A 26652-nucleotide genomic window follows, 5' to 3' on the forward strand; every position below is an offset into this window, starting at 1 on the left:
TGAAGTTATCAGTGTGGCACAGGCACAGAGGATCTGGAGACCAGCAAAGAGACAGTCAGCCCTCCTTGCTAAAGAGAAACAATAGTTCTGTGCTCATGAGATTTGTGTCCACAGGACAGGGAGCTGCCTAGATAACAAGTTCTCACTTCCCTAAACGGACATAAGAGGCTGACTCTTCAGACAAAGAAGAAAACATTGGAGAACAGAGTGAACCAGCAGAGGAAAGATGACAGATGGAATAGAGCCAGAAAACTAGAAACAGTTAAGAAATTCCTTCCCACCCAGGCAGTCCTATATGCAATCTGATGGTCACAAAGCAAGGATGCATGAAAAGGTACAACACTGGGGGAGGAAGCCTATGTTTTATTCCACCGACATGAAGGCTTCTCTTTATAGAGGTGTTTTGAACTGCAGGCCTCTGCTTTGTAGTGGTGGACCCACTATCTAACTCAGTTCACTAGAACACCTAACAAATTACTCAGTGACTTTTGAACCCTTGGGCAATGTGCTGTCAGAGCTCTTCCTTCGGAAAGTGATCTCTCAGGAGCTGCCTACAGACCCTGCCCCTCCAACTGTCCATCTCCTGCCCAGCAGTGGGAGGAATGGGTAAACCAATGGGCTCCTCTTCTCCTTCGAGCTTTTTTAGCATTTCTTTTTCAGAGGGAAATACTCCCAGTGAATATTTTCATGCTCCAGTACAAATTATGTCTATACACATTTAACTCTGACCCAAATTCACCTGCTAAAAATCTTTCCATTGTTGGATGTTTGGAAATGCCACAGCCATCCTATCACTACAAGGGCAGTGGCCAAAATCCTGAAGATAGCACAGCAGAAAGATGAAAGAAGTTGGACAAGCAGCTCACGGAATCCTCACAACTCAATGAGCTCTTGCTGTATCCATCACTTCCGGACACAGTCGACAACTCGTTCATCTATAAAATAACAAATCTCCTTAATACGGGGGAATTTTTTTTCCCCCAGAAGAGATCACTTTTCCTAAGAACTATATGCTTCCCATTTATCCTCAGTCTAAACTATATTGAGACATTAAGATGTGCTGCTGTAATCTAACATTGCCAACCTGCATGGCCATCCCCTAATCAGTCAGGAGAGAAAGGATGCATACTGGCTGGAGAGGCTCCAGGTCTCTGCTAGGTAGGCAGCTGGGTCTGACTACAAAAAGAACTTTCCCACCTCAACCACACCCTTACTTAGAAATAATATCCAGCATGCTCACTCTCCCCTGATGAATGACCTACTTTGCAAGCTCTATGATAAATAGTTATTTTCATCTTCTATCTAGCAAAGTGTATGATGACAGTTAATGAGCACTTTTGAGAAGATTTTGTTGCATTGCTAAGTGGAGCCACCTGCCTTAAAGTTCAGAAGAGATCAAACATGAGGGTATCTGAAGTAAATCCTTTCTTTGCTTTTTTTAAGCTCTTGGAAGATTGCTAGGCTTTTACATTGGACACCGACCTGCGGCTGACCAGATGCTTGCCTGGGAGGCAATAGGGAGAAGACAAAGGAAGATGATAGGAACCAAGCAAAGAAAAGGACAATGGAAATAAAGATAGAGTAGAGAAGAAATGAATATTGTTTTAGCATCAAAGAGGGGAGTTGTTGCCCTTCAGTACTTGTCATTTACTGAACCGGAATGTGTTAAGGTCATCATCTTTAGCATCCAGGTAGCATTACTCAGTAGTTAATTAACAGAACATTAAACCTTTACTGGATTTTGGAACAGGACCCTGGACAACCTCAAACTCAGCCACTCTTATAGCTTCCATCTCCAGTTCTTTTAATCCTGGCCAAGACAGCGGCCTTGGATACTTTCTTCCGGTCATAAGCCAGGCCGAGGACAGCCATGCAGTCGATGAAGAACGTGGTAAAGTTGATGTGCCAGCGGTACTCACTGGCAGAGTAGTCATAGGGGAAGGTGTGGTGGTAGTTGTGGAAACCCTCGCCTGGAACAAACCAAGGAAAGAAGTTATGAATCTCAGTGGAATTCTGTTTTCCTCATCTTGGCAACCTCTTACCCAGCAGGGCACTAAAAACCTCAGAGAAAGCTGCTGTTGCTGAGTGAATAAATGAACCCTGTGTCTTCTACTTAAAACAAATAGATGCCCTCAGAGTCATCATAAGCAATGAACCAAGAGGATCTGATCACCTATGTCTATCTGGGAGCCTTTGTGATAAGGAGTTTCTATTGGAGGATAAGAAACTAATACTGTTGAGAAAGGATTTTATACTAGAAACTACCATAGTTCCACTAAATACAAGCCTACAACCCCACAGGCACTTTGCCTCTGTACAAGTGTTGAGGTGAGGAGGGGAGAGTCCAGAGGAAGAAATTGTAGCAGTGCTGCTAACAAGGTGAGTAAGCACTTTTCCCCACTGCACTGGTACCCATTCAAGGATGGGAAATTCCAATAGAATGGGTGGCAACAGCCATTTCCCACCTCAACCACACCCTTACTTGAAATCATATTTTGGATGTTTGGAAATGCCACAGCCATCCTATCACTACAAAGAGAAAAGGAGGCTCAACCAGAGGCCAGAATTTCCACAACCATGGCTGGTTCACAGTAGGCTGATCTGGATCCTAATCCTGAGTTTTGACCCTGGGGTGAAAAAACAGAACCACTCTGAAAATACTTAGAGATTTCCTGTAAGCTGAGATTCTGAGAAATCCTTGCTAGAAAAAAAAAAAAAGAAAGAAAGAAATCCTGGATTCAGGACCATTTCGCTATTGGGTAAAAAAACAATTCTGGAGGGACTCTTTTGTCTAAGTCAATTCCAATACTAATAACACTGACCCTTATCAGAGTTGGAAAAAAGAGAGGTCCTTTATTTATTAGTTAGTATAAAAAATAAATAGAATAGCAATGAAATGAGCAACTAGCAAGTGAAGGAAATTCTACCAAGTCAATTACTCCATCCAGGGCATCTCAAATTATGCACTATCTCTGTACACACGTTGACCACCCAGTGAACTGGGAAGCAGGAGTGCAGAGTGGGGCACAGGGAACACCAAGACTCGGGGTGCTGATAGAGGATTGCTAACTTCCACATATGGGTTCAGAGCAAGACCTCAACAAGCCCAAAGGTATCAGATTTAAAAGGGGATAGACATACAGATAGAGAAGGGAGAGGAGAGTCAATGGGACACAACAGGGACAGTAAGAGATAGCCGAAGACTCTAGGGGAAAGTCACCTTTATCAGAGAAAAGATTAACATGTGACCATGGGGGAAGCAATTCCAGAAGCAAAGAGATTAGAATGGCAGGAAACAGAGCTGGAAGAGAGAAAGGGTAAGGTTAAGAGGCCAAAAAAGCAGGTTTGAAGTTCCATTTATAATTATGGGACACATCTCAATCTAGGTTCTTACATTTCTATGATTTGTACATCATAGGTCATTTATTTCAAATATGGTGTCTGCACCAGGAAAACTAACTTGAGGCCTTGGTCAAAGTCTATATGCACTTGGAATGAAGGACAGGAAAAGGTAGAGTCTGATGGTGGAACTGTCAAACTCTCTGCTTTCCTGGAGGATTCCCCCAGCACTATGGGAAAAGGGAGTTCCTAGCACACTGTAAGAACAGAAGACAGAAAAATAAAGGACATAAGGAGCAAGGGTGGCATGTGGGAACACGGGCCACCAAGAGATGCACTGATTCCCCTCATGTTGGCATCAACAAATAACAAGGTATGGCCCACACTTGAAAGATAGGGCACATCCAAGTACAATGGAGAGAAAAATATTCTGTGGCATAAAATTTTTGAATTGAATTATAATTGTTCTACATTTTATACAGCATCTTTAAATATAAGACACTGGGCTTCTAAGTCATGCAGATGTCTCTAATTTTCTCTATGCATTCTCTGCCTCAAGACTACAAACCTGTAAAATATGACTAGAAGAAAAAAGTCAATGGGGATCAATGTAGGTAGGATTTAGAGATTGTTTTACAACTTAAAAGCAGCATTATTTTTCACCCTTTCCATTTTACATAAGAGTTGTTGCCACACTCCCAAAGGGATTTCACAGTATCTTGCCCCTAGAACTATACTGAAAAAAAAAAAAAAAATAGGTCATTTGGGTTCTTCCAGCTCCTAGCCAAATATCCTGATCAGGAAACCACTAGGTGTGGTCATGCTATTGTCTTATGACTTACCCACAGCTCCCAGGGAAACCAGGACATTCTCTCGGGAGTTGATATTCTTGTCATAGGGGCGGTATCCATAGAGGTGGGCAGCACTGTTCACCAGCCAGGTGGCATTAAGCACTATGGTATATCGCAGTAAAGAGGCGACGTACAAGCTGTGTGCAAAAGTTTCACCCCAACAAAACCAGGGCACCAGTGTGGGCAGGATGAAGCACATCAGCAGAACAGCGGACTTGTAGTACCTACATTGAGAGATCCCACAGTGAGTCAGTGGAGGGCTGTCATGCCTAAGTGGATTGTCCACTTTCACTGAAGAGTGTCAGAAAAGAGCACGAGGGAATAGGGTGGAAGAACTTTTCAATGCATGTTATCCCAGTCTCTAGAGGAGGTAACAATGTGTTTAATGACTTTCCTAAGAAGGCCCCATTGGTAACCAGTAGAACAAATATGGAAACACCTGTATCCTGACTTGAAGTCCATTGTTCTTTTTCAGGAGACCATAAGGCCATGTTGGTTAAACAGATGAGCATCAAATCTCAAACTCATCAGCCAGTTCTGCAGCCTGGGCCTTCAGGATCCTTCTTTTTGTCACAGTGTCATGCTTCCATTCTAGCTACTCCCTGTTCCCCGAAATTCCTTGCTCTACTTGTCTCTCAGAAGGCTCACTGAATATCCTTGGTCACCTGCAGGTCTCTGTCCTTTCAGAGGCCCTGTTCCATACTCTTCACTTCTGTGAAAGCCAGGCAATTGGCATTTTAAGGGAATGGATTGCCTACCTCCCTTCAGCAGTCATGTCTTTCACTTGTATGTCACTGTCATTCCTTGCCTCCAACTCCTTTCCATTGCTGCCACTGCTTCCCTAGCATGGATCCTTGCTACTGTCTAACCTGTGTCCCTGCCTCTTGTCTCTCTGGCTCAATGGTAACTTTCACCTGTCCTGAGAGCAGCTTCTCTGAAGCATGCCCTTGAATGTGCCACATGGCTGCAAAGGAGATAATTAGAGGTTCCCTGTTGCCCACTGAATAAAATCCTAAATCCACACTAGAATTGCACAGGAACTGCATGAGTCTCTGTAGTCCTTTTACCTGCCCCACCCTACACTTCAAGAAGAAGGACATCCTTCATGGAACATGCTTGAGGCTTCTCGGCCTCATTCTGTTCTTTCTGTTTACATTATCACTGATCACTAATGCTTGTGAAGATCTCTCATAACCACTTTCCTCTGCCCGCAGTGAGCAACCTCCCTCCCTTTGCACCTCTCATAGTACAGACAATATTATACCCTGTATTGTGGTTATTTGGGTAGTTGGCTTAGCCCTTCAACCCCAAGAGGATACAAACTCCTTGAAGGAAAGAACTTAACTACTTTATTTTTTGTGTCCATAACTATCCTAGGTCAGTGAGCATTTGTTGCATTTTAACAGGTTTCATTAAGATAGCTCAGAGAGAAAGGAACAGAGCCGTAAACTGACTGAGGACCTGTGGCATGTTAAATACTGGATTTTAAATGAGTTTGAATTTACAAACCCAGTAAATCCTCAGCTTTTATTTTCTAAGACCTAAGGTAAAAGGTGGAGTCCTTAAGATTCAGGTGCCCAGGGCCACATCCCTGGTCCCATCTTCCTTTTACTTACCTCCTCTGGAACATCACCAGCTTCTCAGCTTTTAGGTCAGACAGGTCCAGGGTTCCCCCCTTCTCTTTGACAGCTGGGTGTTTGCGCACCAGCAGCCAACCCACATGAGAGAAGAAGAAGCCGCGGCGGGAGTTGTGAGGGTCAGCATGTGTTTCTGAGAACTTGTGGTGGGCGCGGTGATCTCGGGCCCATTCATAAACATCATTCTGGAGGGACAGAGAAGAGGAATGCAGGCCTGAGGAGGGACGCCCTCATGGGAAAAATGCCATTCTTAAATGTATGTAAAGGGTCCATGGCTTTTGGCATGACCTCACACAGTCTGGCTCCAGAGGAGGCAAAGAGGGGCCTGCCCTCTTCTGCACACTTGCCCTCAAGATCAGATGGAAAAGCGACTTACAGTATAGACCCAGGAATAGAACTGCGACTTCCTGCAGGTTACAGGATGGGGAGAATGCAGGTAAACCACCATGCTCAAATAATTTCACTAGGAGAGAACAGGGCAATTCTTGTAGCAAGGGAATGAGGCAGGTGGCTTCAGACCCTGGGGTGATGGCTTATGAGGAAAACTGCAAGGAGTTCTATCTTGATGTGTTTGCAAGTGACAGCTTCAAGGGCAGCATGTAACTCATGACCATGACTGCATCTCCAAAGGACTTCTGGGCTTGTCTGGGGCTTTTTCCATTCCTTCAAAAAATGTTCCAATGTGTTTCTTCTTTCTCTTTGGCCCACAGAGACAACATCAGGAACCTTGAAGGTATAAGTTTCTAGGACCAGAGATGATTATCCAAATGTGGTTCCATACCTCAGATATTGCCAAGAAAAACAGGACTAATTTGTTTTTTATTCTCCTCTTAAGCCCAATACCACGAGTTATCCTGTGCCCATTGCTATAATGTACCAGCTGTAAGAGTCCTCTACCCCAATTCCCTTCATTCTATTTCTGATATAAATTTGGGCCACAACTATCCTCAATAGCTGACTTAGCTACCACAGAAATGTGGTCATGGTCATGAGGTACATACTGCCCTTGGGTGACAAGGTTGGTCCATCCACCCTCTAAGTGACTCAGATTCCTCATCTGTAAAAGGGAGCTAAATAATAGCACTTATCTCCTAAGATGTATCAGGACTTATTGAGTTCATCTATATGAAGTGCATAGCATAGTTCCCAGCACACAATGCTATAGAAATGTGATCTTATTACCCATGACAACAAAGTTCCTGAATCTCTTAGACATCATTCTCAAAAAAAAAAAAAAAAAAAAAAAAAAAAAAAAAAAAAAAAAAGGTGGTGTCTGAAGATAGTCTCCCTAAACCAAGAGTATCCCCCACTCCCAGTGTCTGCCCAGGAAACCAGGTTCAGTGTGTGGCTATGTGATGTGGCCCCTTATGATAAAGGATCACAATAGCTGAACACACTGGTATCAAAAACAATCCTGTACCTCCAGAGCTTTGCCTATTTATTCCCTACTTCCCTTCCTAGTGAAGTATTCTGAAGCATTCCATGTTTGAGCGTACACTTTAGGTGACCCCTGGAAACTGGAAAGGTCAGTGATGGTCCTGCTGAGGCTTCTCTCAGGGCATTGACACCCTCTATTCCACCCTAGGTCATCAACAAGGTAGAGATACAAAGCCGAGCAGCACCCGCTTCTCACCTGGAACGCCATGGTGTTGGCAATGATCAGGAAGAGCCGCAGGGGCAGCCGCGCTTTGTAAGTTCGGTGGCTCCACAGGCGATGAGCTCCTGCTGTGATGCCCAGGCCACTGATTAAATAGTACACATAGGCTGCCAGGACAAGATGATAGGGGAGTCACCAACAGGAAAGTTCCATAGGGAAAGCATATCAAAGTAACTCTCCTTATACCACTCATGTGCTCTTTAGGCTTTGGGTGAATATCCGCCTTACCTGAACCATAGGGCTGCCTTGGCATCCAAGGCCTGTGCCTTTTACTACTTGAAATGTGACCACCACCTCCTAGCCTCCCCACCTACGAATGGAGACAATTCAAGGATTCTCAGGAACTAAGGAGGCAGGATGGCAAGATAGGAATAAAACTCTCACCACTGTGCCACTGTCATTGTCAAAGGTGGGGGTATTATCCAAGGTCTTGTCTGGTTTGACATTCAGCTTACCCTCTCGAAGATAATCAAATTATTCCTAACAGAGCTCAGAACCCTATATACAAGGATTTTATGAAGATAGCCACAGCAATCTGGGCACTGCTCAACTGGTCGTAGTGGACACTAGGGGTAGCAATGTACCAGCTGGTGAGAAACTTTTAAGCATTGTACCAGGCAATGCAACACTATCAGGGTAAGTCAGTCCTGCACCCAGTCGTGTGTGCGATGGCTCAAGCTTTATCACAGGCAGTTGTTAGTAACACCACATATTGCAGGTAAAGAAAGAAATAGATGCTTTAGAGGGTGCCTGTTTATTGAGCACTGTCTTGCCTCTGCTTCCTCTAGTTCTACAGGCTCACCAGGCACCAGATACAATCTCTAAAGGGCAAGTAGGCAGGTGTACCTATGTCTTCCTGTTTAGTAGCTCTAAGAGGCAAGGACTCAGACCTTGGGAGAAACTGTTAACAATGTTTCATTCCTAGGAGCCAGATGGAAAGGATGATCTTAAGGAGCCAGATTTTAGCTGGGTTGAAAATGGTATATATGGTAACAAATTATCCTGTGTTCTACAGCCAGAGATAAAGAGTTTCCTAAACAGCTCCTTTCTCTCCCCTCCCTTCCCTCCTGTACCCTATCCCTTTCCTCCCACAGGGTTCGCAGGAGAGTCAAAGAAATAGTGACTGTACCAAGGAAAGTACTGGCCACATTCTCTCTGAGCTGCACTGGAGGCTCCAGCTGATATTTGGCCTCTGGCCATGTGGTAACTGAGATCTGATATGCATCACCCATACCTAGAAAAACCACAGTGAGCCAGGGCCCTGCAATCACCAGAAGGAAAGAAAGGGCTTTAGACAAAGCAGAAACACTCAGCTGAGAGGCCAGGAAGTATCAGCATGGTGCATACGACCCTGGCTCATTGGCTCCTAAAGCATATGCCATCCCATCATAAGGGGAACTGGATCAGAATCCAGGCACTCTGGTTCCTGTTCTATGCATACTTGTCAGACTCTCAAGAAGGCTCAGTCAGTTAGATTCACTCTGACTTCCCCAGAGGACTGTTGGTGTCCACATTGATGGTTAAGCAACATCTCACTACTTTGCCCTTTGGCCCTCAGCATTGCCAGAGACATCTCCTCAACCCTGCCCTAAGTGCTCTTCCAGAGTCTACAGATACAGAAGTCTCTTGAAATAGCTGACTGAGGAGAAACGATGCAATAACACACAATGACCTACTGCAATAGGACCTTTTCAATCCTATAAATGTAGTGTTGTTGCCACTTAGTATCAGGTGATCCTGAGAAAGGGAATCTTCTCAGTTTCATTTCCATATGGCACCTAGAGCATTCTCCAAGACAAAGTTTAACTACCAAGACCAGATATAGCCACCTATAAGACCTAAGAGACCCGGTGGGGATAGGCTAACACATGGCCAACCAGCCCTTCTACACCACTACCCTTCAAGAAAGTTCCTCATGCCTCTTTGTTCTGAAAACTTCTGGTTGTCTCCTGGAGAGGGTGTCCTGGCTTCCAACTTCTCGGAGAGCAGCAGTTGGGCCCATGGGTCTCTAGATCTCCCTGCTCCCCCTTCCCTACTTGGGCTTTAGGGGCAGAGGTCAATCTGTCTGCAAAGCACATGCATGGGTCCAGGGGCTATCAGCCTCCAGCCATGGATCTCCAAAAATGCTAAGCTATGGGCAGGTCAGGGGAGAACTGGCAACCTCTCTCTCATTACAGCAGCCTAAGGAATAGGGAGGAGCAGGAATAGCAGCTGGTGTTAGAAGTTGTTAGGTCCTGGGCACTTCCTAGCCTCAGGAGAGAAGAGCAGGAAATGGCAGAGTGGGGAATGGAACAGGAAGCATTTCTGCCACATTATTTCATTCTAAGCACATATTGCTGACTGGCATAAGCTGTATCCAGACCTATCTAGAGTGACAGAGCAACACATCTGTGCAGTCTGGGTCATGGCCTTGTTATTTCCCCTCTATGACAAGCCTGGTCTGGTCTGGGGTCAGGTCAGAATCTTATTGATAATCCTTCAGGTTCTTAATTTTGCATGATCTCTCCTCATCAGCTTTTCTTTCCTACAACCCTGACTGTGCTTGGTGTGCAGTTCAGGAACTCTGGTCTAGCCCCAGGTTCTCAGTCACTCAGGCAGGCAGGACAGGGACAGGGAGCCAACTGACTCAAACAGAAAAGTTTTTTGGGGGGACAGCTGCTTCTGTGCCACACACATATCTATACTTCAAAGCCCCCTGCGCATGGTCTCAGTGCTTGCTCCTCAGCACCCATGTTAAGGGACCCTGTAGAACCTACCTTCCTGCACCCCAATCTCACTAGGCTCTATTCCCAGGCCAGTCAGCCTCTCAGGCAACCAAAGACACTTGGCAGGCAAAACCTGAGGAGAGGAGCCTCTGCTCTGTGGAAGACCCCACCTTATTAAATATCAGTGAGAAACCTGGGGTACTGGTTCAGAATAAAGGAACCTGCTTACCCCAGATCCAAGTGTAGAACTTGCAGGTGGGAACCAGTATGACCCCATACAGGGCCCCCAGGTGCAGCAGGCCCATGAGGATGATATTTCTCCAGACATACTCAAGCTTGGGTGTGGGACCCTCGGCATCCTGATAGCTGTGATCATATATATCATCTTTCATTTCAGGGCGGATATCTTCTGCTGAGTAAAGGGACATCTTCTCCAATTTTTGTTCTCCATCATGGAGACCCTCATTTGGAGGTGCTTTGATGGTGGTGGTGGTCACATAGGAGCTGGAGATCTGAAAAGAGAAGTGGAGAGTCAAGAGAACGCAGAGGCTGGGGCAGTAAAGGACACTTGCTCTCTAATGCAGCTGGGGGTGGGGGGTGGTGTGCAGTAGAGGCACAGACCCTGCCTCAGTACCTAGGCTATGTGATGGTGGTAGGTATCTAGAGATGGAATAGGGGACGGTTTCCAGAAATTGCAGATGAATTGGGAGTTAAATCATAAGGTGAAGGAGCGAGAAGGGTAAACAGCTCGCACCCCTAGCAACACGCAAAGGAAACCCCATGTATGCAGGGGGTCTGAGCAGGACCAGAGTTTTCCTGACTTTAAAGCTCAAGAACCGGGGCTGGGGATGTGGCTCAAGCGGTAGCACGCTCGCCTGGCATGCGTTCGGCCCGGGTTCGATCCTCAGCACCACATACCAACAAAGATGTTGTGTCTGCCGAGAACTAAAAAATAAATATTAAAAATTCTCTCTCTCTCTCCTCTCTCACTCTCTCTTTAAAAAAAAAAAAAAAAAAAAAAAAAGCTCAAGAACCAAGAGTCAGGGAATAAATCCTCCAGAATGCAACACACACCCCGCCCCCAACAGAGGGCAGCAGAAAAGACGGCCCTTTCTTCACAGAAGCTCTTAATTGTCTCCCCCACTAACCAGTCGCCTACAAGCCCCATTCGCACCCGCTACGCAGCGGGACGGAGGCCACTTCTGGGACGCTCACCTCCTGCAGCATGTGGGCGGGCATCTGGCTCTCGGGTGCTGGGATCGCCCTCCCAGGGCTGAGGCTGCGGAGCGAATTTGGCGCAGCTGAGACAGAGGATGGACTTCGGCTCAGGGGTCCGCTGGTGCGGGGCGTCGGTGGAGCTGCGCTCGGAACACCTCTCTGCTGTGGCACGTGGATGGCTGTGCAGGCCCGACCCGCTGTGCGCGGAACTCTCTGGGCTCGGAATTTAAAGGGAAGAGTTAGCCTAGGGCGACCGTTTCCTCAAAACTCTTTGGTCTGCTGCCAAAAGGGACAGAGTGAGCAGAGCTGCCTGGCCAAGACAGCCCCGCGTGGAAATAAGGGCGGGAGAGGAGAGGGGAGGAGACAGAAAGTCGAGTAGCTCAGCCACCGGAGACACAGCGTGGGGATGCAGCCGACGCCAACACCACGCCGCCCCAGCCCCAGCCTCTGGGAAATGCTAATGAGACTCCTGTAAACTCTGGCCAGTCATTGGCCAAAGGGAATTTGGTGCCACCTGGTCCAGCCGTTGCCATTGGCTGGACGCAATCTGCTGTTCCCTTTGCTGCCGGCTCCTCGCTCCCTTCCCCTCCTTTTCTCCATCTCCACTTTTCTTCTCTCAGTTCTTGGGGCTCTGTCCCACACCCCGCGATTTCGGATGCACCTGGGAGATTTCTCTCTGAAGGAAGGGGAGGAGTTGGTTCGGCACTGGGGGGTGGGTCACAAGTCTTGTACTGGTCCTCTGCTCACAACAAATGGTTGGCACTGCTGAAATTGCACTGGGAATAGTGGGGGGAGCCACGGTGGCGCCCAACACTCACAATTCCTTTCTGTCTTCCCTTTCCCCCAGACGCTTAGGAGGGGAGACGTGGCTTCTACCCCGGAGTAGCCCAGAGAGGTCTGGTGCAGTCCGCCTCCTAAACTGGGAGCTCGGACTTGAAGCTCTACCCAGTCCCCAAGCTCTGGGATGCTAACCCCAGACCGCCCGGAACTCTGGCCACACGTGCAAACTCGCACGGATCTGTGTGCCTACAAGGCAATATCCCGCGCAGTCACTGGGCACATTCTGCAGGGAACGTCCACCGCCAGACAACAGTGGACAATCCAGTCCCTATGTCCACACCTCCAAAAATGCTTGCGGGACGGTTTGGATATTCTTCTGATTGTCAAGTTGGAATTTTTGAGTCTTTACAAAGGAAAAAGGCAGGAAACACAGACAGGTGTTTGCGCTCAGCAGTAAGGCAAAGAACTAGAGGGTTCAAGGAGTTCATGGAGAGGAGGAAATTCAGGACAAGTGGGGTCCTTGACTTACTAGTTGGAAAAGAATTTCAGCCCGTGCTAGTTAGAAACAGAAAGATTTATTTAAGGAACTAGAAACACATTCAAGAGAGACAGTAGGCTATCTCAAATGAGAGATGCCCTTTGGAGTAAAGCAAGGAATACACACTGAAGGGAAAATGTGGGGCATCTTCAGAGTGAAAGATACGTTTATGTTTCTCAGGTTCTTCTTTTAAAGGATATTTGTGAAGGGTGGTCATGGAAAGATCTGTGAGGATGACAGCAATCTGGTGATCACAAGAATGTTTATAATCTTTCTTGGTGTCTTTAGGCTGTTGTAATCTTCATTATCTTATCAAGGTAGCCATTGGAAAGTATATTACAGGTTTCTTAAATTATAAAATACACTTCTCCCTCTCTCCCTCCCTCTCCCCCCCCCCCCAGTACTGGGAGACCTGGGGGTGCTTTATCACTGAACTACATCCCCAGTCTTTTTTATTTTGAGACAGCTCTCATTAAGTTGTTTAGGGACTCACTAAGTTGCTGAAGCTGGCTTTGAACCTGCGATCTTCCTGCTTTAGCCTCCCAAGTTGCTGGATTCCAGGTGTGTGCCACTTTGGTGGCACATTTTGTGTTAGAGGAAAAAAGAGGAGGCCTGCCAAGACAACGCAGAACAGGAGTCCTGTATTTTTCTCCAAAACCAGGCTTTTGCCCTGTGGAGAAGGCTCTGGAAGTACAGAAAAGGTCTGAGTTAGGGAGAATGAGTTTTAGGAAAGAAGGCAACGCCCATTTTGACATTGATAACCAAGACAGAATGGTTACTGGTTTGACCTGTGTGTATCATGTGTCTGTGACTGTGTCATCCACTACTTTGGATCCTCAGGAGCTCACCTCTGCCCACAAAATAAGGTTTTGTGTTAGTAATAAAGTTATGGGGGAAGCATGAGAGTTGGAATAAGGAAAAATTTTGTCACTGTCAAGTTAGAATTTACAATCATGATTTGTTTACAATAGAATTTATGACTCAGTTGATTAGAGCTTTAGTATAGAAGTGAAAGTACAGAATATGCTCTGGAGATGGAGGTTGGTGCTATAAATATTCCTGTATAAAAAGGGTACATGATACTGTGGCAGTTATAAATTTTCATTTTGATTCTTCAACTCAAGAGAACAACAACAACAATAAAAAAGCTATCTTAAGTATATAAGTTGTCAATGGCAAGAATTAATAGAAATCAGTCCCCTTCAGGCCTTCTCAAGTCTGATACTGTAGGCAATGAATTGTTCCTATGCATTTCAGGATTGGGAGTGCAAATCTATGCCTGGAAAACATTTTCTAGTTCACTACCATTAATCTGGTGTTGTGACACTTAAGCAGGAAGTATTGAGGTCCTCTTACCCCACATAGCACATGATCCAGGGATACTACTGACCCAGAGGAATAGTTCAATGATGTTTTGTGCCAGATTTTAATGGTAACCTCAGCCACACGTGTGGAAAGGTAACATGAACTTGAATAGAACATAATTTAGCATTAAATGATGTGTCTGTTTCAGCATCCATTCCATTGTCCTTTATTAACATGAAAAATTTAGAGGCACTTCCACTGGAGAAAAAAAGCTACCTCTGATTAATCATTAGAGAATATTTTCTTTTTCATTTCATTTCTTTTTTTATATTTATTTATTTTTATGTGGTGCTGAGGATTGAACTCAGTGCCTCACGTGTAGGAAGCAGGTGCTCTACCACTGAGCTACAGCCCTCATTTCTTTTCTTTTTTTCTCATAGGGCCTGCAGATCAAACCCAGGGCCTCAAGCATGCTAGGCTGTGTCATCCACCAGTGAGCCACTTCCACCCCCAAAATGTTTTTTTTTTTTTTAAATAATATTTATTTACTTTTAAAGTTTTCAGTGGACACAATATCTTTGTTTGTATGTGGTGCTGAGGATGGAACCCGGGCTGCACGCATGCCAGGCGAGCGCGCTACCGCTTGAGCCACATCCCCAGCCCTTTTCCCAAAATGTTTTCATTCAATTTTTCTAACTGGGTTTGTTTCCCTTTCCAGCAGAGATCACCACCATTCCCAAGGCTCTGGTGGGCTGTACCTCTCAAGTGACAATGGTCAAACCAGCACTCTGACTTGGATTCTAACTTTGTTTTTGTTCTGGGGACCCTCCTTCAGCAAAAAGAACAAATTGCCCCCAAAATTATGATAGCTAAAAGTTAAGAGCTTCTATGTAAAGAAGTCTATAGATTGACAAACATAATTAAAGCTCAAAATGATCAAAGAGGCAGAAGACCTGAACAGGCACTTCATAAGAGAAGAAATATGGGTGGTATACAACCACTTAGCAAATGTTGAACTTGAATAATTATTTTTTAAAAATTTCAATGATAAGTGATTTATCACAAGGACATGACAATATTCAATACTGCGGAAGTTGAAACAAGTATTCTTTAAAATGCTGGTTGCAGGGGCTGGGGCTATAGATCAGTGGCAGAGCGCTTGTCTAGCACGTGTGAGGCACTGAGTTCAATCCTTCGTACCACATAAAAAAATAAATAAAATGAAGGCATGATGTCCATCTACAACTACAAAAAAATTTTTTTAAATGCTGGTAGCAACACAAATTGATTCACAAACATATTTGTCACAATATTATTTATGATATTAAATAATAATGTAATAAAACATAATATAAATAATAAACAAAAATGATAGGTTAGGATTTAGCTATACCATATATTGCAATATATATTGAATATGTATATATATCTACATACTATATATTTTATGTATATAATATACACCAATAACAATATTTTTCAATGGGCTGAGGGTGAAGATCAGTGGTAGAGTGCTTGCGTAGCATGCAGGAGGCTCTGGTTTTGATCATTAGCACTACAAAAAAGAATATTGTTTAAGAAGCATCTCTAATGACATTAGAATATGCTCATGTTATAATGTTCACATAAAACTATGTAAAAATATATTTATTTTTGTCGTGATCTCAACAATGTATAATATTATAATAAAAGGAAAAAAGTATCAAGCTGAAATACTGATTCTGAAATTTAATGAGATGCCAGGTAACCTTAGGCAATTCACTTTAATCAGTGAGTTTCAATTCTCTCATCTGTAAACAAGAACACTAATATTTGTACAGGAAGCTGTTGCCAATATTCACTGAGGTATTAAGTTTGTTAGTCCTGTATTGGACACATAATAAGTTGCAAATGTTATTATTTCATTTTTATCCAGACTTCTTCATTTTTGTAAGCAAAGTGGTTATGATTGTACCCTGAATGTCTTTTGCAGCCTTAATTCCCACTTCCCTCTTGTGCCTTCATCAAGCTACACTTGCACAGATTTCTACACTTGATCTTAGCCACAAGTTCAAGAAGCAATAACTCCTACTAGTTTCTAGACATACTTCTAAAGTTTTCTTCCACTCCTCTCTCACTATCAAAATGTTACTCAGAATCCAGCAATTCACTCCTAAGTATATACTCAGGAGAAAGGAAAACAAATGTAGACACACACACACACACACACACACACACACACACAAACATACACACACAAAAAAAAAAGAGAGAAGAAGAAGAAACTTATATTTTTTTCACAACAGCCCAAAGGGAAGACAGTGGAGACATCTATACACTAATGGGTAAATTAGAAGAGGTGTATCCACATAATGGAATATTATGTAGCACTAAAAAGGAATAAAGTACTAGCATATGCTACAACATACATGAACCTTGAAAACAGAATGCTAAATGAAAGAAGCCAGTTGCAAGGGACCATATAGTACATGATTCTTTTTATATGAAATGTCTAGAATAAGCACATTTATAGAGACAGAAACCAGATTAATGGTTGTCCAGGGCTTGAATGGAATTAGTGGTGGTGGTGGTGGTGGTGGTGGTGATGGTGAAATGATAGCTAAAAAATGGAGTAATAAAAGAGTTTAAAATTGTGATCAATCTTGAAAATATGCTAAAAGCCGTTAAATTGTGTGATTTAAATGGATAAATTGTATAGTAGAGAAATTGCCTCAAAATACCTTGTAGCTACTGTCAAATCAACCACTGCAGATCCAAGATTGTCATCTTGCTCAAGTAAACAAGTACTCTGAGATTTATAGTTATGCAACCAGCCCCACCATCTGTCCATCCACACCACACGTGGCATTGTGGAATGGGGACAGGAGGTCAGAACTACAGCAACTGCCTTCATAACCCCAGGCCTCTTGGGCTTTCCCATGGCAAAGGACAATGTGGGAAGGAACATTGGAAGCCACTCCTCTTGTCCCAGTGTTGACCCCAGCTTGTTCTCTGGGCCCATGGAAAGGGGCAGGCCCTCCTGGGCTGTGGGCTCAGTTAGCGCCCTGTCCAATGATGCTAACCGAATCCCAGGCACCAGACGACCAGGAGAGATGGTGCAAGTAGATTCATTCTCCTCCCATCCAGGGAACAGCGCCCAGGGTGGCCTGCCCTTCTGTGGCCTGGAGGAAAACTGGCTCTGGAGGAAAGAAGGTAAAAGAGGCAATGGGGACCCCACTGCCAAGAGCACACAGTTCACTCATTCGGAGGATGTTTATGAACACCCATAAAGCCCCAGGGGTCCCTTTGGGCAGTTCTCATGGTGGATGACATGCTGATGGGACCTTACACACAGTGCACTGTAGACTCAAGAGGAAAGACGCAGGCCAGACCAGCCTGGGAAAAGCAAGGAAGAGACACTGGTGAGAAATTCCCAGGGGCTACTGCCATTAGGTGTGAAGAGCAGAAGACAGTTTGGGAGCCCACAAAAGGAAAAGAGACTCTAACATGACACTTCACTGACGAGGACCCTCAAACAGGGCTCCTCCTAGGCCCCAGGTTTGAGAGATAGTGCCACAGATCCCCAGCTGAGCAGCCTGGATCAAGAAGAGGTCAATGCACTCTCCTGGCCTTCCCTTTGCTCTGCAGTAACCTCACTCACACTGATGTCATCTGTGCTTTCCTCTATCAGCACTGAGCTGACCACAGAAGGCTGCAAGGTCCAGAGGACAGCTGGCACTGTCCTAAGCCAAGCTTCCCCAGAGCATTTCCCAACCAGGAATGTGCGCCTCTCCCATCTCATCCATGGTGCCAAGGTATCTACCTGGGGGTTGGGTGTTGACTGCGCCTCCCTGTGCACCTCCCTGTGCCCGCTGAAAAGTCAACGCCCTTCCCAACAGAGGAGCCCCTAGGATTGGGTAGGCAAGAGAACGGCCTCAAGGGTGATTGCTGCGGCAGTACTTTCAAGCTTCTTTTCATGTGCACTGTGCTAGGTGCACTAACAATCCAGCAAAGTTCACCCATGAGTTACCCCCACTTTGCAAGGCTCAGAAAAGCTTGCTGGGTGGGAAATGGTATGGCAGGAATGTGCCAGAACCTAACATCTGCCAGGTATGTGCAGGGACTTTGAATATTTTCTCTAGCAAGTAGCTCTTTCCAACCACAGAACAAACCTGCCAAGCAGAGTCAGAAGCACACTTGCTGTGCCCTGCTTCTCTTGTGTCCACTTCAGCAGGGCCCCACTCCAGGCTGAAGACACACTGGAAACTGGGTAGAGTCTGGAAGGCCCACTGGCCAGCTAGAGGCGTCTGAGAGCATGTCTGAGAGCATACCCTTTCTAGTAGGCTGTACTGAAGTCATTCACCCAGTCTCCCCTCCCTAAACCCATCTCCACTGCCCCCTGGCACCTTCCTCCCCTCTCCCCCATCCTAGAGGCAAAAGGGAAAGTCCCAGGCAAGCTCTCAGCATGGTCCTTGGCATCCAAGGTATAAGTGTCCAATCCTGGTGGATTTCCAAGCTTATTTCTACTGGTTTTTCACCAGGGTTTAGCTAGATTCCCTTTCAAAACCCAAAGTTATTTCCTTTCCCTTCCCATGGGGACTCTGAATTTGCAGTGTTCTCTGGCCCAGACATGTTCTCAGAGAATCCTTGATTTTCCCCATTCTTCTCTCATGCAGCAGCCACCTGCATTCCTCTCCACTCAGCTGAGAACCAGCAGGATGGGGAGGAGCCAAGTCCAGAATCCCCAACAGCAGGCTCCTCAGCTACCTCAAGTCTAGCCTCAAGAGCCTCACAGAGGCCCAAAGGAAACTAGTGACCTGTCAGCCCCCAGGACATGTCAGGCACCCTGCATTCCTGTCTTCTAATATTCTTTCCACTAAAGTCCTATTTTCTCTAGTCAAATGCCAGTGTCTTCTCGATACCCAGAATTATCTGGACCTCTGGGTCACTTGGCTAAGCTTCAATCATCCAATGACATAAGTTGGTCTTGATTCCCATACTGCTGACTCTGGTGTCAGAGGGAGGGCCACCTGAGAAACAGGAACCCCAGGAAAAAGATGGGGCCTGTTGCCAGCAAATCAGCTTCCTGCCAGGGCAGGCTGGTACCTAGACCTGTGACTAGGAACTGAAGCCAACAGCTAGGTAATTCCATTACCCCTTTGTAGTTTAGGACTGTAAGCACGAAGGAGGCAAAGGCACAGGAATGGAAGAACCAGGGCTTGCTTAGAGATAGAGTGCATCTGGATTCATCCAGGAAAGCAGGAACAGAGTCCCATTCAGGGGTAGGAGGAGTCTGTGAATAGGTCACTGGGGAAGGATTGGGAGAAGGGTGTGAGATCAGCACAGGAGGTGAGAGGTGAGGGGTGAATTGTCTCCCCCCCCCCCCAGGTTGGAGTAGACATGGCACTTAGTAAAGAGAATGGAGGCTGCCCCTTCTTCAAAGAAGAGCATTGTAAGGATGGGCCTCACATACTAATCTGTATCAGAAAACTCATTGGCAAGAGCATTCATGTGGGTCCACACATCCTGTGGCCTCTCCCAGCCCAGAATCAGCCAGGCCAATGATGGAGATAGGCAAGCCCATTCCTGTGATACAAAGGACTCCCCTAGGGGCCTGTTTTGTTTCCCTAAAGTTCTCACCAACTCTTTCTAGTAGACTGCACTACAGTCATTCATCCAATCCCCCCTCCCCAAACCCATGTACTCTCTAAGGGTCATGACACACATCATGGTGGTCAGCCCTGGGCCTAACTGGGCCCCCTCCCTCTGTTCTCTCACAGTGTTTCCCTCACTGAAAGCCACGCCACTTGTCCACTCTCATGTCTATATCTCAGAAGATCCCACTTCACACATAACTCCACTGGGCCTCTGGAATGATCGATTACTGTGGGTTAGAACTTGTTAGCAGGGCCAGATATTAGCCTGCAACAGTACCAAGAAGGAAAGGGTAAGTAACAGGAAAAAGCTGGGGAGAGAGATGGTCCCAGGATGGGGACATTCTGAGAACACTTGGAACAGGTTTGTCTGCTTTTCTTTCAGAAAAGCACAGTCCCTCTGTAATGAGGGAGATGGGGTGATGTTTCGGATTCCACCTGGTGGCCATGGTAGGTAAAGCACTTTGTAGCCTCTGCTGGTCTGTGACTCAGGTGGAGAGGAAAAGAGTGGAGAATTTGATTGGGTTTGGGGGGTCCTCTTCCTCCCTGACATACAGCAGACATTGGAGGAATCCTTACTACCAAAATTAATGCTTGAACTTTCCTCCTTTAAAACCAGCACCATAGTTTCACATCTATGATATGCTACTCCTGAATTAACTGGTCCATCTTATTGTCAGACTATTTTTCATAAAGTAGAACTTTGATTCATTTCTCTGTTCAGAAATCATTTTTGTCTTTCTATTGCATAATTAGTCAAACAACTGGCATTTCAGGCCTTCTGTCTTTGCTCCCAGCTCTTGTAGGAGTCTCACTTTGGATTCTTTAGCCAAGGTGGAACTGGCCTTCTGAAAAGGTCTGTAGTCCTCCTCACTGTCTGCTCTGGCTCATGCTGCTTTTCCTGGATGCAAACAGAGAGGAAGCCAGTATCTTGACCATGAAAATACTGATTGCAAAGACTGATTCCACCAGAAGTTGTCTCTCTGATCTTCCATTTCTTTGCCTGTAAAGCAGAGATTAGAAAAACCCCACCTCAGAAGATCCCGTGAGAATTAACTAATCTCATGCACTGTAAAATGTCTGGCCTTTGGAGAGTTAATAAATGGCAACTACACTTTATTTTTGTTTCTTCAAACATTACTCGCCCTTCAAAGTCCACCTCAATGGCCATTTCCTTCCAAATTTCCTTCCTGTCCTAATCACTCTCCTTCCTCTGCACCACTCTGAGCCTCTGTCCCTCAAGCTGCTGTTCCCACACTTGTCACACAGTCCACCCATACTCCTCCCAGCTGGGATCTCTATGGAAGTGGCCATCAGTACAGTGTCTTGGTGCAAGGAGGTGACAGGCAAACCTGCCACATGGGTGGCTTCCATGTCAAGGATGGAAGTGGAGAGCTGGTGCTGCAAAGACCAGCAGCCAGGAATTGCTCTGAGTCTGGAATCAAAATGAGCCTCAAGTCTCAGAGCTACTGACTACTGGCTTTTCAGAAATAATTGTTTTTCTAAATATGACAATACTCATGATCATTGCAGGTAAAAGAATGAACAAGATAAAAAGCACCTGTAATTACATCAACCAGAGATGACCACCCCTAATTTCTAATTAGCTTTACTCTCTGTATTCTTGTAAGTATAATATACACATAAAATTTACTTTCTGTTACACGGTAGGTGTGTATTCCAGCATCTTCTCCACAACTTGTGAGGAGCATTTTTGCATTTCACTAAATATCATCCATCAACATTGTTATCTCTGCATATTTGCTCATTGTATGAGTATGCCATAATTTTTAAACTTTTTTATCATTGTATATTTAGGTGTCCCTTTTTGGCTTTGAAAGAAATTGTTATCAAACATGCTGACAGAAATATCAGGATGCTTCTTGGATTTGTGATTATGGGAATGAAGAAAAAAAGTTCTTGCTTCTGAATGCACGTTCGGGAAACTGTTACTTGCTGAGTGGTTTCACCAGCTGCTCTAGCTGTTGCATGAATGTCCATCTCTTTCCCAGGTTCTGAGGAGACAACCCAGCTTAGAAATGGAAAAGTGGTTGGATCTGTGTTTGCAAGAATGGATGGGCTGCAGAGGTCACATTCCAGTGACCGTGTGGGCTCTGGGTGCTGCGTGCACACTTTCTTGCAGTGCTATAGCTAACAGATCTCTTTGTTCCATCTTGTAACTTGGTTTGTTCCTCTATGCTTATTAGCAGTAAAATATTTTTGACTCTCAGGAAACCTTGTTTGTTGCAGGGACAAGAAATAAAAAAGAAGTAGAAATCATCATTCCACTCCTGTAGCTGCAGAAAGTGGCTGTCCTGTTGTGTGTCCTCAGAGCTTCCCGTGTCTCTCCCTCACGGTATTTTGTGTGACTATATGCCATAAATTACTTGTGTACATGTCACATTCCCTATCACAATCTAAATTCTGCACAGCCGGGCCACATGGTCTTGTTTGCAGCTTTGTCTCTGGAGCTAAGCATTTCAGAATGGACTTACTGTTGGTGCGTAGTTGGGCTATGAATTCAGACTGGAATGAGGACTCCACTTGGAAGGATGTGTGTCACATCCAGTCATAGGGCCATCGGAGACTGGGACAGGAAGATGTCTTGAGTGACAACTCTGAGACCCTGAAATGGTGTTGGTAGAGTGTACCCACAAGGATGTCCTAGAGCTCCAATCTGTCCTATTCACGGGCTTTGGACACACAGCCAGCTGTGCCAGGGTTGGAAGCGGGTGTTGGTGACTGGCTCTGCAAGTAAGAAGAATCACCTTCTATAGGGTGCTCTTCCCCAGGCCCTGTGGACATTCTCTTTCTCTTGCATGCTTTTCTTAACTCTCTGGTCCCCATGCCTTGCATCTGCCTTTCAAATGCACATGGAGCCCTTTCCATCCCCACTCCACCCAGTCTAACATCAGAAATCCTCATTTCTGCATCTCTGTAGGAGAAGCTATAGGAAGAGCTGACAGTCTAACTGCATCAGGCAGGAACTCTGCTGAGAAGTGATAGTGCTGATGGATTGCTTGGGTGTTCATGAGCACGTGGCATCTCATCACACTCAGCAGGGAGGCAGGATCATGGCCACGGAACAAGTTTCCATGGACTCAGGGAACTGAAGATTTACTTCCTTATTTCTGTTGCTGGCATCATCTGTCTCCCACATTGGTTTGATTGGTTCCCCAATCTGTGGAAATCTTCCATAGAAGACATGGACAGATAGATGTGGATATCCAGGAGAATCCTCTAGAAATGGAAAGGAAGCTGAAGATCTCATTCAAAAAGAATTCCTTTGGGGACATGGAAAATGCAAAATGTATTCAACAGGACTTGTGAAATAGGGGCAGTGATGGAAGGGAAGGAGGAAGATAAAGTGAGTCATTTTGATGAGTAGATGGGGCTCTTCCAGCCTATTTTCTTGGTTTCCTGAGTAGGGAGAGCTGCCACAGGACTTCATAAACCACAACTTTCCAATGAGTGTGGTTGGTTCATTTTGATGTATTGAGCAGCAGGGGCTTGTGGAAGTCCTGGAGAGGTAAGCAGCCTGGTGTCTATGGCATAGAAACAGGTGGGGAAGATGGTCTTGTATGTAGACCACTCTGACCTGCCTGCTTGATCTGCCATATTTGGAGCTGTGAACTTGGGCATGCTGATTTTAGTCTTGTTTCTGCACAGATGACTAGGGGTATGTTGATGAAACTCAGTCTTATGCCCAGGGTTCTTTCTATTGTCAAGATATTTCCCATGTCTTCCATTAACACTCTGCCATAGTGAGCCCTGGTTATAGGAAGTGTGTCCTGTTGTCTGTGCTAGTTGGGGTGAAGGGTTAAGAGTGAATATGTCAAATAAAGGAGATGGTTTGAAGTTTGCCATTTCCTGCAGAAGCTGGACTGTGCATCTCCCCAGGGTTCCTTTTCCTAGAATATGGAAGGGAACTTGTCCCAGGGGTTCTTGAAAACTTTTAGGAGGATGAACCATAAGTTTCCCTCTTACAGACTCTGCTATCTCTGGGCAATTGTCGGGATCTAGTATAGCTGGTAACTCAGAAGAAGCTGGTTGGGATGGCCGTGGTGTGGAAAAGGATGCACATAGGCTGTGGAAATAAGGTGGTCCTCCTCCCAGTGTCTAAATGAGGATAACATGTCACCAATATATCACAGCAAAGGAATGGGACCAATTCATCAGGTGGGCTAACTGGCATCCTGTTGAAGGAGTGCTTTTGGTTCTGATGGGCCAAAGTTCTGTGGCGTCATTATAAAGTCCTCCAGGAGGTGCTCTCATTCAAGGACTCCTTTCCATTTCTTTCCAGACCAGTGGTCACCATTCCATTCTGCTGGTTTTAGCTTCTGGAAATGGAACTATAGATGTGGACCCAATAGTTCTGGACCCAATTTACCACAAACTGCAGTGTGTGGACTGATTGCACAAGAATGGATGCTCTGGGAAAATAATGAAAATAGTTTTGTGCATTAGAGAACATGGTTTATAAAGCTTTATGCAATTTGCTATTTAGACTTAACAGCCCTTCAGGTCTTTAGGGAAGGTGCCATTATTGCCACTTTGCAGATAGGTCAACCAGTTTCAAAAACAACTTCTCCAGAACCATATCACTTGTAAGTTACTGAGCCAACAATCTAATTCAAAGACAGGTATTTAACTTAAGTTCAAATTCAAGGCTCTTAGGTTTTGCTGACATTGTCAAGAGGTTGCCTTAGCCTCTGATCCCCTCTGTTTGCCCATTTTAATAGAAAAGTCAAGTGCCTGCAGAGTCCAGAGGATGTGGAGAAGTATTGGACACAAAATCATCAGGAGATTCCACTTGATTACCACATTTGCAATTTCTGGAGTAAAGTTGGATATCATCAGAATTCAGAGGACTTGCTGAGATTTCTCAAGCCATGTTGCATAACCTGTGTCCTGTGGCATGTGGGCTGATCCACACACAAGGGGCATGTGCAGCACTGGGCAGGGAAGAGCAACAGGATGTATCCCAGTTAAATAACCATGAGTAAAGCAGTCTGTCCTGGCCTTGAATTTTCAGAATGGGGAGACTTGTCACATGATGAACCTCCCCAAGTTCATTCAAAGCACTGCTGATCACAGGCCTTTTCCAGAATTCCAAATTCCCCAAAGGGAACAAGAAAATACCTGCTGTTTCTTTCTCTGCTGCTCAGAATCACATTGTTGGCTTCCTGTTTCTCCCCTCTGTCTCAAAGTCCAGTGTTACAAATCAGAGAGACGTCCTGGTGCTATTATGGGTGAGAGGCAGCAGTTCCCCTTACCTTTCCACCAAGTTGATCTAACATAAGATGATTGGCACTGGTGCAGTTTCTCATCCTTTTCCCCCAAACAAAACAGGCACTTTGTCTCGGCACAGTGGCGCATGCCTATAATCCCAGTGGCTTGGGAGGCTGAGGCAGGAGGACGGCAAGTTCAAAGCCAGTCTCAGCAGCGGGGGGGACGCTAAGCAACTCAGTGAAACCCTGTATCTAAATAAAATACAAAATAGGGCTGGGGATGTGGCACTTTGGAGTGTGTCTCACTGGCTGGTACAATGAAGCATGGGCACTGACCTATCTAAAAAGGTTCACTGACCCATTCCAGTATAAACAGGAAGTTTACCTCCTTTATAGTGTTTGGGACTGAGGCAGAAGTTTCATGCATCCAACAGCCACTTTTTGAATCTTGTTTTAGAACACCTAGAAGGGGCAACTTGAATTTTCAAGGTACTCAGCACAGCCCTTAATCCCTGGTCTAGGATCAAGATCTCCTTATGGCAGACTCAGGGAATGCCCACCCCCACCCCACTTCAGACCAATGAAAAAAAGGACCCCTTAGGACTAAGACAAAAATACCTCTCAAGAGAAATAAAAACAGCCAAGCCAGCTCTTGGTCTTATGGGGTTTATAGCCATACCAGAAAATTAGGAATTAAAAGGTGTACTGGTCTTCAAGGATAACATTCCAGGAGATGAGAGGCTGGGGAACTCAGCTCAGCTTCTGACACTGGGTGGTCTATAGAAGTCCCAGCTAAAGCCATACAAAGCAGGGTCTGCACTATTCTGAAAACAATAATGTCAGAGACTTTATAAGATGATAAGAGGCAACTCCAAGTGGTGAGGGTCAAATCATGCATAGTCACCATGGTAACCACATTTACCTTATTATCATTTAAAGATGCTCACCCCTATACAGAGGCTTAAGATAGTAATGAGACATGTGTCACATGAAGAAGCATGATAGAGAAAAGCGCAGGTGTGATGGAAGTCCCACCTCTACCTGAGATGACGTCAACAGGCCCAGGCTCTGCCCACCCCAGAGATGCCATAAAACCTAATCCACTTTTGTCTTTCTTGGAGCCAGCCTCACCCCTCCCTCTCAGTGCTGTGACTCCCTTCTGGCTTTGAGCAGAGGTCCCTTATGACGCCTTTCCTGTGCTTAAATTCTTTCTGGGTCCAGTGTTTGTTTCTACAACTCTGAATCCAACAACCTGAGTTTGCTTAACACTTATGGGGACACTCAAATACTAGAGACTTTGATGTGGATGGAGACCCTGCCCCTTAAGATCTGACTGCAGGGGCTCCTCCTGCCATTAACCTTATCCTGGCTATGGGTGTGGGTGAGTAGGGGAGTGCCCTTCTCCACTAATTAAGGGACAGCTCAAGGGGAGACCATGAAGGAGTCCATTGGCTCCTCTCACCTCTCAGTCCCTGGCTGTGTTAGGCAGCTTTTTGTCACTGTGAACAAAATTCCTGACCAGAACAACCTAAGGGAGGAAAAGTTTATTTTGGCGTTTGTGAAGCAGAAAGTCAAGGTAGAAGGTTTTGGTGGAGGAGGTCTTCTCTGTTCCTGGCAGCCAAGAAGCAGAAAAAGGGAGGGGAAGGGAAAGTGAACCTTTCCAGGACACACCCCAGAGCCACCTCCTCCAGGCATGCTCCACTTGCCTAAGTCACCACCCAATCCTCCAAAGTAGGATGGACTGATTAGGTCACAGCT

The 26652-nt window shown here is 45.4% G+C and overlaps 1 protein-coding gene across 1 annotated transcript; it reads right to left on the reverse strand.

Annotated features, from left to right (window-relative positions):
• Positions 1-696: 696 nt before the first annotated feature.
• On the reverse strand, positions 697-11733 carry LOC113196145 (acyl-CoA desaturase 1). The gene is made up of 6 exons (XM_026407890.2): positions 11405-11733; positions 10419-10701; positions 7461-7591; positions 5807-6012; positions 4182-4414; positions 697-1970 (listed from the first exon to the last, which is right to left on the reverse strand). The coding sequence occupies exons 1-6, from the start codon at positions 11426-11428 to the stop codon at positions 1771-1773; spliced, it is 1077 nt and encodes a 358-aa protein (XP_026263675.1). The 5' UTR covers positions 11429-11733; the 3' UTR covers positions 697-1770.
• Between the last annotated feature and the right edge of the window lie 14919 nt (positions 11734-26652).

Source organism: Urocitellus parryii, chromosome 5 (assembly GCF_045843805.1).
Source record: "Urocitellus parryii isolate mUroPar1 chromosome 5, mUroPar1.hap1, whole genome shotgun sequence".
Taxonomy (NCBI): Eukaryota; Metazoa; Chordata; class Mammalia; order Rodentia; family Sciuridae; genus Urocitellus; species Urocitellus parryii.